The following is a 12870-nucleotide window of genomic DNA, read 5'->3' as shown; positions in this document are numbered from 1 at the left end:
CTAGGCCGGCCCCAGCTAGTCCTGTGGGGTCCTGGGCGCCTCCCCTCTGGAGGAAGGCCACCCCCCTGGTCCGCTTCGCGCTAGTCTCCTGGGACCTGAGTTGGAGGAGCCACGTCTGCAAGGGGCTCGGGCGTCTCTAGAAGAGCGGGGCGGAGCGAGAGCTTTCGGGTTTGGCGATCTTAAGCCCTGACAGAGTTGTGGCTGGGCGGTGAGGTTTTAAGTGAACTGGGTTTTCGTTACGATCCTAAAGTTGCACTGTGTGAACTAGGCTCTGCCAAAATCCGAGCAGAGAAGCAAAGAAGTCGGAAAGAGATTTGGCGGTGGAAGTGGGAGATTTAAAAACGGTCTTGTATGAGGTATAATAGGAACTCTGCTATTTTCGCTCTAAGTTCTAAAATGAAAAGTTTTTTTAAGAAAAAGTTTAAACAAACGAAAAAGCCCACCTCTTGAGCCCTGGCCAAAATATATCTTAAATGATATTAAATGTATTCCGTGAATCTCCCCCATCTCCTCACAGCGATCAAAAGCCTTTACATTCTGAACCAAAAGCTTCTTACCTTTAATTTATAGAAATTGACGTCAAGTAAATAATAGTCTTTCTTCAGTCTCGAAATTAAATATTACATACCAAGTGCACTGAACTTACTTGGCAAGGGCTTTTCTTTCCTCACTACAAGAGACAATAAATGTGCACATATATATGTTATGAGTTGACCATCTAGTGGAAAAAGTGGTACTTTGTCTTTTTATTGGTCACTACCTGATTTAAAATCATTCACAACTTTGCCCAGGTTAGTTTAGTGGTTTGTACTTTCTGAGGCTCCTTAATCATGAGCTTCTTTGCACTTTATTTTTTCCTGTATCAGAATACAACTGAGTCCAGTGTTTAACCTCAATTATGCACTTTGAGGCTGTAACATAAATTAGATTAGTTCTATCACCAAAGTATTTGCCTTGGTTAGACAGGCACTCTCTACTCCCCCTTCCCCCCTCCCCTGCCATTGGCATTAGATCTGCTTCTTACTGTTGATTAAGATACTGGGGTGTGTGTGTGTGTGTGTGTGTGTGTGTGTTTTAAACAAAAGTCTTCCTGACATATTAGGTTTCTGGGTCAGTAAGGCTGTCTTAGCCCATTTGAGCTGCAAAGCTATAAACAACAAATTTATTTCTCACAGTTCAGGAGCCTACGAAGTCCAGCATCAAGGTTCTGGCAGATTTGGTGTCTGGTAAGTACTTGTTTCCTTCAGTATCTGTTTCCTAGTCTTTTTGCTGTGCCCTCATATGGTGGAAGGGTAGAAGGAGCTCTTTGGAATCTCGTTCATAAGAGTTCTGCCCTCATGACATAATCACCTACCTTCACCTCCTAATACCATCACATTGGGCGTTAGGATTTCAATGTATGAATTTTGCAAAGGACACAAAAACTAGGACTGTAGCAAAGGCTGAGGGCCAGGCTCTGGACTGCAGTGAATTTTTCAAGGAGACTTATTTGTGTATATATTCTCTCATTCCAGCGACAATACAACATGGATATTTTTACTTTAAACTTTAAAATGTATGATAATTTAGGGAAAGAGAAAGAGAGTCAGTCTTACTTAATCCAGCTATAGCTACAATGTGGCATCAATCTGTTTTAGTACATTGATAGTTTTAGTACATTAGGTACATTTTAAATTTAGTACATTTATACACTCCACTGTTAAATTCTCATTTTAACATATTCATAACACATTACAGATGTATTAGTACAGATTGAAAGTTTAGTATACTTGGAACTACATTCTACTCAAACAACTTCACTGAAAAGTAACGTTTGAAGAAGAGTACTGAATTGATGACAGTATTTGACAATGAAAGACTTATCTCATAAATTTTCTTTCCACTAGCATCTAGAATGTTGGAAATGAATTAATCAATTAAACAGCATTTAATGAGTACTTACTAAATGTCAATAATTGTTCTAAATGTTGGAGAGATAGATATTTTAAAAGGTATAGTCCCTCTCCCACAGTGAAGTAAGTAGGTAGACAAGACTCTAAACAAATAATTATAGTGTACTGGAATAAACACTATAATTGAAGGTTGTAGGAGATGCAATCGAAGCAAGAAATGGAGCATTTAACTTTGTCAGGCAGGACCTGCTTCATTAAATTTGTGGTGTTTGAGATGAATCTTGAAGAATGTGTCGAAATTTGGTAGGATACAAGCAGTAACAGGACATTCCAGATAGAAACAACATTAGGTGGAAAGGCATGGTATTGAAATACTATGACCCTTTGAAGGACTTAGTTTTTTGTTTCTGAAAGAGTAGGGTGCATATGAGGGAATAGTAAGAGTAAGTAACATTTTAATAGTAAGAGTAAGTAAGATTTTGTGGATCTCGTTTAGGAATTCATTCCATAGTTTATTCTAATGGCAACAGGAAAACTATTGAGTTTTAAGCAGCAGAGGTTTTTTATGTTTTTTGTTTTTATTTGTGTTTAGAGAGAGAGACAGAGCATGAGTCTGGAAGGGTCAGAGACAGAGGGAGACACAGAATCTGAAGCAAGCTCCAGGCTTCGAGCTGCCCGACATGGGGCTCGAACCCACAGACCACAAGATCATGACCCGAGCCGAAGACAGACACTTAATCGACTGAGCCACCCAGGCACCCTGAAATAGCAGAGTTTTGTGACAAGATTTGCATTTTCTGAAAAATTCACATGCTGATCATTTATAGCAATACAAGCTCAGTTAGGAGATTATTCCGAATAGTTGGAAGTAGGAGATGAGAAGCTCTTAAACTCCTCAGTAAAATGGGATTCATGAGATTGGAGGGGTTAAAAGGAGATAGAATCATAGAATCAATAGGATTAAGTGTAAATTGTTGCAGTTATGCCTTCCTTCTCAAGCCAATTGTTCATGCCCACCTATTCCATACTCTTGGGTAGTCCCCTCCCAGACGGACTAACTCATGTGACTTGCTGTGGCCATTGGGATAATAGCAGTTGTAATTTAGCAGGGACTTGAAGGATGTTTGCACATTTGGGACTTGCCGTTTTATTGTTGACAACCCTTCTGCCACCATGTAATCAAATCAGTCTTGCTTCCTAGAAGATGAAGGACCACTTGGAGAGAGGCCCCAAGTGTCCCAGCAATCTCAACCTTCCCATTTGAGGCCCCAAACATATGTGTGAGGCCATCCTAGACTGTCCAGCCCCAACTAAGATGGTTCAGACCAGAAGAATCAGCTAGTCAACCCACAGAATCACAGGACATAATAAATATTTACTTTTAAGCCCTCAGATTTGGAGCAGTTTGTTTCATAACAAAAGTTAACTGATACCCTAAACGACCACGTAGATGTGGATTGGATAAGAAGTCATCTAAGATGAATCTCTCGTTTGTAGCTTGAGTGGGTGGATAAATCAGTATTGGAAAGCTATGAATATTAGAACAAGTAAATTGGTGGTATTACCAAAGATAATGAGAAATATGTATTTTTAAAGACAAGTTTTGGGAGGGATAACAATAAATTCAGTTGTGGAAATAGAATCTTAGGAGTTCTTGGAATATACAGGTGAAGATATCCATTGACTGTGATATAAAGATCTGGAGATCGTAACTTTGGAGTAAAAGCTGTGGCTTTGAATGACATTGACCAATTCTCATTTATTACTTTTGGGAGCTTTCTTTGTAGATTCCTTAATATTCTGTACTTAGACATTGTTGTCTATTACCAGATACAAATTCTAACTTTCTAATCTGTATGCTTTTTATTTCTTATTGTATTGGTTTGAACTGCCATTACATGTTGAATAGGAATGGTGAGAGTAGATGTCCTAGTCCTGTTCCTGATTTTAGGGAGAAAACAGGAAAAATAGTTTTTTACTATTAAGTGTTACCTATAGTTTTTTGGCTTTTTTTTGTAGGTGTCAATTTTTTCAAGTTAAGGAAGTTCCCTTCTTTTCTTAGATTACTAGGAGTTTTTATCATGAATAGATGTAGAATTCTGCCAAATGCTTTTCCTGCCTTTATTGAGAAATCAGTTTTTCTTCTTTAGTCTGTTAATATGATGAATTATGTCAGTTAATTTTTAAATGTTGACTCAGCCTTGAATTTCCAGAATAAAACACATTAGGTTGTAGTATATTATCTTTTTCACATGTTGCATTTTTTTAAACTAATATTTTGTGGTGGATTTTTGCATCTATGTTTATGGGAGGTATTGCCTTTCTTATAATGTGTTTATCTGGCTTTGGTAACAGGGATGTGTTTCTGAATTGGAAATGTTTCCCCTTTTCCTGTTTTCAGAAAAGGTTGTATAGATTTAGTATTATTTCTTACACTGTGATTTGGTAGATTGATGGTGAAGCCACTTGGCATAGAATTTTCTTTATAGAGAAGTTTTAAATTACAGATTTAATTGCTTTAATATCTACAGGATTATTCAGGTTATGTATTTCTTCCTAAGTGAGCTTTGGTAATTTGTTTCTATGGATTAATTGTGTAATATTCTCTTAAATATCTGTAGTGTCTGTGATGATGTTACCCTTTCATTCCTAATTTTGGTAATTTGTGTCTTGTTTTTTTGTTTTTTGGGGTTGTTTTTTTTTTTTTGGTCAGTATAGCTAGAAGTTTCTAGATTTTGTTAGTATTTTCAATAAAATTTGTTTTATTTTGGTATTACTTCTTTTTCTCTGTTGTTTTCCTATTTTGAACTTTACTGATTTCTGCTCTTTATTATTTCTCATCTGTTTTGTATTTACTCTTTATATGGTTTCTAAAGCTAGAAGTTTGTTTGTTTGTTTTTAAGTAGGCTTTCTGCCCAATGTGGGGCTTGAATTCATGACACTGAGATTAAGAGCCTCATGTTCTATTGACTTAGCCAGTTAGGCACCCCTCTAAAGGTAGAAGTTTAGATCATTGATTTGGGATCTTATTTTTTGACATGAGCATGTAATTTTATGTATTTCCTTCTAAGCACTGCTTTGGCTGAAGCTCATAAATTTTGATATGTTGTATTTTTATCTGAATTCCATTCAAAATATTTTCTAGTTTCCTTGTGTTGTCGTCTTTGACCCATGGGTTACTAGAAGTGTGTTAATTTTCAAATATTTGTGACTTTTCTAGATATCTTTCTGTTATTTCTCATTTAATTCTGATATATTCAGTGAATGTACTTTCTATGATTTCAATTCTTTAAATTTTGTATTATGACCTAGAATATCATATGTCTTTTTAAAAATATTTTATTTTTAAGTAATCTCTACACCCAGCATGGGGCTGGAACCCCAAGATCAAGAGTCACATGCTGTGCCAATCAAGCCAGCGAGGCACCACACCCCTAGAATATCATATGTCTTGGTAAATGCTCCAGGTACACTTGAAAAGAATATATCTTCTGCTCTTGTTAAGGTAGAGTGTTCTACAAATGTTTTAGGTCAAGGTGGTTGATGGTGTTGTTCAGGTCTTCTCAGTCTTTGCTGACTTTCTGTCTACTTATTCTGTCCATTGCTGAGAGAAGTCTCCAGCACCTGGGTGGCTCAGTTAAGCATCTGACTTGGGCTCAGGTCATGATCTCACGGTCCATGAGTTCAAGTCCCACGTTGGGTGAGCTCCAGTCCCACTTCAGGTGAGCTCATGCCCTGCTTCAGATGAGCATGGGCCCCACTTTGGGTGAGCATGGGTCCTTCTTTGGGTGAGCATGAACCCCGCTTACATGTAAACATGAGCCCCGCTTCAGGTGAGCCCCACTTCTCTCTCTCTCTCTCTCTGTCCCTCATGGGAGAGTCTCTCTCTTTCTCTCTCTCTCTCTCTCTTCCCCTCTCTCTCCCTCTTTCTCTCTGCTTACTTGCATCCCCTATGTCTCTCTCAAAAAAAAAAAAAAAAAGAAACATTGAAGTCTCCAAGTATAATAATAAATTTGTCTGTTTATCTTTCCCTTTGTCTTGAAGAACTTCTATTTCTATTAGTGCAGGGCTCCTGGAAATGTATTCTCTTAGTTTTCCTTATTCTTATAATGTCTTTACTTTCATTAATGAAAGATACTTTGGTTGGTAACTAATTTTGGTTAGATAGTTTCAGCATTTTACAGATACCTCATTGTTTTTACTCTCCAAGGTTTCTAATGAGAAACCCATAGTCATTCAAATCTTTGTTCCTTTGTATGTTATGTCTTATTTTCCTCTAGCTGGTCTCAAGATTTTTTTCTTTATCTTGAGTTTCTAGCAATTTTTGTTGTTGTTTAATTGAGGTATAATTGACATACGACATTATTGTTAGTTTCAGGTGTACAACGCAATGCCTCAGTATTTGTATATCCAGCAATTTTATAATGATGTCTTTGGGAGTGGTTTTTTGTGAGTTTATCCTGTTTGAGATTCACTCAGATTCAAGAATCTCAGTGGATCTGTAAATTTACATCTTTTACCAAATTTTGTGGAGTTTTTGGTAATTATGTCTTCAACAACATTTTTTTTGTGTGCTCCAATCTCTCCTACAGTAGGTTGACTAATGGCTACCAAAGGATATCAAGACTTAATCCTAGAACTTAAAATATTACTTTATTTGGAAAGAGGGTCTTTGCTAATGTAATTAAGTTAGGGATTTTTGAGATAAGGCAGTTACGTTGGATTTTTTAAGTGGGCCCTAAATGCCATCACAAGTGTGCTTATAAGAGAGAAGCAAAGGAGGTAACACAAAGAGGAGAGGGCAGTGTGAAGATGGAGTAGAGGGAGAAATGACCACAAAAGCTAAGGAATGATAGCTACCAGAAGCCAGAAGTGGGCAAAGAATGATTCTCTCCTAGAACCTCCAGAGGAATTGCAGCCCTTCTGACACCTTAATTTCAGACTTCTGGCTTCCAGAACAGTGAGAAAATGGTTTCTGTTGTTTTAAGGCACATAGTTTGTGGTAATTTGATATAGCATCAACGGGAAAGTAATATACGTCCAATGTACCTTTACAGAGAAACTAATGTACCTTTCTGGAACTCCAGTGAATGCATGTTAGACCATGTGATACTGTCCCACAGGACCCAGAGGCTGTCTTCATTTTCTTTTCAATCTTTCTTCCCCCCTCTATTCTTCAGACTAGATAGTTTCTGTTGGTCTATCTTCAAGTTCCTCTATCACCTTTATCCTATTATTGATCTTATCCAGTGAAATTTTTTATTTTGATATATTTCTCAGTTTTATAATTTCTATTGGTTTCTTTTCCATAATTTCTTTTTCTCTGCTGAGAACTTCTGTCTTTCCATTTTTAAGCATGTTCACTTCTATCTTACAGAGCATAATGATAATAACAATGTGATATAATAACAAATATATATTTGGTTTCTGCCCCTGGTTCCTGATAGAGCTTCTAAAACCATTTTAATTTCCTGACCGATGGGAGTGATAGGAATATCTTACACAGAGGTTTAAACCCTTTGGAATTTCCTGGGTGATAGGAGCATCCTTTGTTCTAATGAGGTGACTCTTGGTTAGCTCCTGGATAGTTTCAGGATTGGGGCTGGTCATCAGAAATACCAAGCCATGATTAGTTTAGTCCTTTCAGTCCTACCCTCCATCCTCAGGAAAGGGAAGAGAAGATGGAGACTGAGGTAACATTGAATCATACCTACATGATGGAGCCTCCATACAAATCCCTAAACTACAAGGAGAGCTTCCGGGTTGCTGTACACATCCACTTGCCAGGAAGGTGGTGTATCCCAATCCCGTGGAAGCAGATGCTCCTGCACATGGGACCTTTTTAGACGTCACCCTGTTTACCTCCTCATCTGGCTGCTTGTATTCATTATAACATCCTTTATAAAAAACTGATAAACATAAGTAAATCTGTCCTGGAGTTTTGTAAGCCATTCAAGCAAATTCCTAATTCTGAGGGGATGATTATAGGCCCCCTTAACTTTGTAGCCAAGTCAGACAAAAATCTGGGCCCCTTGGGGACTCACTTGTTACTTGTGACTGGCATCTGAATTGAGGGTAGTCTTATGGGACTGAGTCTTTAAGTCTGTGGAGTCTGACATTAAGTTATAGGATACCCAGTTGTTATCCATAGTTGGAAAATTAGGTGATGTGCTTAAAAAAAAATATTCATACACTTGGTGTCAGAAGTGTTCTCTGGGCAGAGAAACAGTTTTTCCTTTAGTTGGTGTTAGAGAAATGAGATTTGCTAAAATGGCCCTTGGCTCAAGGAAACATGTGGTGTATGAAGAGAAAGGATGAAAGGATGGGGATGAGGAACCTCTGATCCCAGGATGGCTACCTAATTACCCATGGTATGAAACTGCAGCTGCACTGCAATCAGTTACTAAAGGTAAAAATTACCATTGGAATTTAGAAATGATGGTAGACCCAACCCCTGTAGAGTTGGCTTACTGTGGATATGTAAGGAAATGTAAAATAATAAGAAACATATTAACTGTACAATCCCTTGGTTATTGTTATCTGTAATATCTAAAGTAAAAGAAAGTGTAGTTAGGCTTTGATTCTAGACCAAGCTCAGATTTTGATTGGTGTGAGCTTTGTCCACTAGCCTCAGAGCTGCCCACAAAGGGAAAAAATATGCCAGAACAAAAGAAATGGCCTCTAATACCTCTGGTTGCCAACAAGGTAGTCAACATGGGGGGAAGGCAAAACCAAGAAACTACTGAGAACAGTGGGTATAGTGTAGGATTTGTCTCATTTTGTAGGTCAGTATCATCAGCTTTCTGAAGAACCTTTACTCAAATGGATTGTAAGAGTAACTAAATTAGGAGAAGTATCTTTGGTTTTAAATACTGCTGAGTGGAAGAGTTTGTTTGGGCTGGTACAGGACCCAAAGCTCACTGTTAAACAATCACAGATGGCTATACATGATTCAGACACACAGGTGGTTATTCCCAAGGGAACATTCATCCTGGTGGACTGGTTAAAAGCCACTGTGAAGTGTGTTTGTCTGAGAAAGCGGGGGACTGTCTAACTCCTCCTATAATTGCCAAGTGGAACCAATCCCAAATGAAGCAGCTGATGTGTTTTGTATGCAAGCCATGTGGGACTGGATCTGTGATGACTGTTATATTCACTTGATGAATATGCTCATTACTCAAGTTATGGTAGATGCTGTGATTAGGGAGGCCTCTGTTGTAGGGGCACTCCATGTAACTTTACTGTTGCAAAAATCAAACAACATGATGAAAAGTCCTATCAGATTTGCTGTATGAGCTTCCCAGTGTAAGTTTTACTGAAAACAAGATCTTTAAAGTAATTAACAAGAAAAGCAGGGAAAGACAGAGGGGAGAGTCAGGGGACTTGTCTCAGCAGAGTGGAAGTTTATGGATGGTTATTGAGAAAAGGGAGGAGTGTGGTGGACACTGATGATGTTGAAACAAAGGTGTTGATACAGCACTATCAAAGTTGGGTGGACCAGTGGGATTCCCGATTAGTCCCTCAATGTTGAAAGGCCCCAAACAAGTCTGCTTCATTTACCTCAATTTGGAGGAACTTAAAAAGCTAGAAGGTATAGATTACAATGAAAATTCCTACCCAGAATTGCTTGGGGTGATGGTTAGCTGTATTAATCAAGGTGAAGATTTAACTCTAGGGGCCCAAATCCTCTGGCCCAACCCCTGAAGCCATATGGACTTGTGTGGGTAATGTGATCAGGGGATAGAGAAATTTCTGGTACTCCTTTGCAACAGAGCTCCATGCACTGTGCTATGGAAACATGTTTATGAAGTCCTAACTTGGACTACAGTCAGATTGAGAAAATATATAAGAGTTGATGGGATTATAAAAATTAGAATGTTGAAGCAGGCTTTATGTAAAGAAATTGTGTCTCCTCTATCTGAATGTTTTATAGGAATGAATATTAGGTATGACTGGGGAACACCTTCCATAGTTCATGTTATAAAACCAGAACCTGTTAATGAAATCTGAATGGAAGCTACAGCTAAGAATGTAAAGGCTGATGGGATTAAGGTGAAAGTTTGGAGGAGAATTGATGTTTCAACAGGCCTTATGTGAAGTGATTGTGCCTCTACCTGATTGCATTATGGGGATGAATATCATATCTGATTGGGGAATATTTCAGCTACCTATTATTATAAAATAGAAGGCATATAAATCTGCCCTTCAAGCAATATTAATTGGACATGCTAAATGAAAATTAATGTTTGCATGAATCCAAACAATATAAAGTAGAAGCTGGAGTGCTGATATGGACAAATTCTTTGTGCAGTAACTGTATGTGGAGCATTCAGTGGGGCTTATCACAAAAGCCTAGGAGCACCTCTTAGCACTGACTATAGGGACTTTGGTCTGGAGAATTTCCCTTTGAAGGGCAATTAGTAGGTTACTATCAGACATTAATTAAAATGGCCATTGTGGGGTGTCTGGGTGGCTCAGATGGTTGAGCATCCAGCTCTTGATTTTGGCTCAGGTCATGGTCTCACAGTCGTGGGATCGAGCCCTGTATCAGGCTCTATGTTGCGTGTGGAGCCTGCTTGAGATCCTTTTTCTCTATCCCTCTGCCCCCCCTACCCCACTTCATGCATACACGTGTGCTCTCTCACTCTCTCAAGAAAAAAAAACCAAAACACTGCCCTTGTGACTAAAGACATAAAATAATCTTGAAACCTAAAATGCCTTTGGTGTCTTGGTTGATGTTGGAAAAACACTATACTGGGGAAGGCAGTGCCCATAACAGTTCCATAATAAAATGGAAATGGTTTATTCAGGGTCATGCTACCTGTGGAATGCAAGGATGATGTATTCACAAGTAGGGGGCCTCTTTTCCCCTAGGCCTGACTTTGAAACTGTGTGAGGAGCTGCCAGATTCTGTCATCACTTGGATTGTGCCCAATAAACATCTCTCAGCTGACCAACAAATATCTCCTTGGTTCATGGATGGTAGTTGTAAAGTAAATGGACAACATTCTGTTTGGAAAACCACCACTCTGATCTGGAAGATAAAAATCAGCTAGGTGGGCTGATTTGTATACTGTTTTCTTAGCAGTGGTGGAAGAATTAAACACTGAATGATAACAATCTCTGTATTTCATTTTTTACCAACTAATGGATGATGGCCAATGAAAACCTGATACTCTGGATCCTATTAAAATCCTCTGAAGAATATTGATTTTTATTGTTGTCTTCAGCAGTCAGTTATCTTGGTTGGATTGAGACTGCAAAGTCTATTTTGACTTTTTTTCCCTTATGGATTCTAATGTTAGGACAGTTTCCAAGGCCTATGCAGTGTTCTTTTAGATCTGTCCTACATTTGTACTACTCAGGGGCTAGTCTTGGAATTGTGCTTTGCTTTATATTGCCATTCAGTTCTCAAGGAGTTTACTATGCTGCTTTGGGGTGTTCTGTGTATGTGTACTTCAGAAGTGAGCTCTGGATATATTCTGATTTGTGCACAGAACTAAGAGAACCCTTCTCCAGCTTTCTCCTCTGTGAGATTCTCTTCAGCCTCCTGCCTCTGTCCTACAGCTGGAATGATGGGTTTTATTCTCTAGGAGTTTTACTTGCCCGTGCCACAGCAAGAGGGAAAAATGGGGATTTCTTCCCCGCAACTCTTTAAAATCCAGGGACCCATTTTCTGTTTCTCTGTCTATAAAGACAGGGTTGTTTTTTTTAGGAGTTGTAGCTGCCACAGCCTCACTGGGCACCCACACGCCTGTAAATTCTCTCTCCAACCACCCCCATTCCCGACACACACACACACACACACACACACACACACACACACACACACGTGAAGCTCTCTCTCATATGGACCCCTCTTCCAATTTGATTCTTGTCCCCAATACTGCTCTTGTTTACCTTTTCAGAATGCTCAGGTAGTGGCTTTTGTGTTTCATCCAGAGTGTTTAGTTATAATCAGCAGTGGAGACAGGTGTTAGTGGACTATTCCTTGGCTGGCACTGGAATCTCTGAATACTTATTTCTTAAATTAGCTATTTAATATCTGTCTCTTCTACTATACTCAATGTCAATAAGGACTATTTTGGTTTTATTACTGTATCCCCATGACTAGTACAATTCTTAGCATAAACTAAGAACTCAATAAATATTTATTGAACATATGAATGAATGGACACTTTTCAGATCTCATCTTACTTGACATTTTTGTAGCATTCTACACTATGGATTGTTCTCACCTGGAATCTTTTTTCCCTAGGCTCCCATATTATTAAAGTCTACTGGTTTCCCCATTTGTCTAGCCTTCCTTTGTAGGTAAGTTGCTATTTCTTTATGAACCTTGCAGCTTTAGAAATTACTTTTGAAAAGGGGGCACCTACATAGTCTGCTCATATAGGCACACATAAATTCTTACTAATAAATTCTCAGTCACCATTTCATCATTTTAGAACCAAACAGATATTTGTTAACTGCATAGTGGCCCTCCTTTGCTATCTATCTTATTTCTGTTATTAGGCCCCATATAACTCTTTTTTCCCCTGCTTATCTAGTTTATTTCCTACACAAATTCTTGGTAGAGTATAATTTTCTAAAATTTAAAAACATGACTCTTGGGGTGCCTGGGTGGCTGAGTCAGTTCAGTGTCTGACTCTTGATTTCGGTTCAAGTCATGACTCCACGTTTTGTGATCGAGCCCTGTGTTGGGCTCTGTGCTGACAGTGAAAAGCCTGCTTAGGATTCTCTCTCTCCCTTTCTCTCTGTCCCTTCCCCACTCACATTCTCTCCCTCAAACTAAATAAACAAAAAAACCCACATTACTCATTCAAATATAAAAGGAAGATATTTCTAATATTTTATTCAATTCATTAATTAATGAGAACATATAAGATATTAAGACTGGTTGAAAGAGAAATTCAAGGGACAGAGAATTTATATAGTCAAAGGAATCCTGAAATAAATTTGTCAGTAGAGGCAAATT

The 12870-nt window shown here is 38.5% G+C and overlaps 1 protein-coding gene across 6 annotated transcripts in view; it reads left to right on the top strand.

Annotated features, from left to right (window-relative positions):
* LOC147574228 (uncharacterized) overlaps positions 1–12870 on the top strand; it is a 57296-nt gene that overhangs the window by 1040 nt on the left and 43386 nt on the right. For 2 of the 6 annotated variants that reach the window (XM_086686801.1, XM_086686799.1), the window contains exons 2-4: positions 269–356; positions 1176–1226; positions 12151–12206. In XM_086686801.1, coding sequence (XP_086542927.1) covers positions 269–356; positions 1176–1226; positions 12151–12206 — 195 coding nt within the window. The other 4 variants (XM_086686804.1, XM_086686802.1, XM_086686803.1 and 1 more) reach the window with 4 other exon arrangements.

The sequence above is a fragment of the Puma concolor genome, chromosome E1 (genome assembly GCF_028749965.1).
Source record: "Puma concolor isolate L17-30 chromosome E1, mPumCon1.1.hap2, whole genome shotgun sequence".
Taxonomy (NCBI): Eukaryota; Metazoa; Chordata; class Mammalia; order Carnivora; family Felidae; genus Puma; species Puma concolor.
This window is presented reverse-complemented; position numbering and strand designations above follow the sequence as displayed.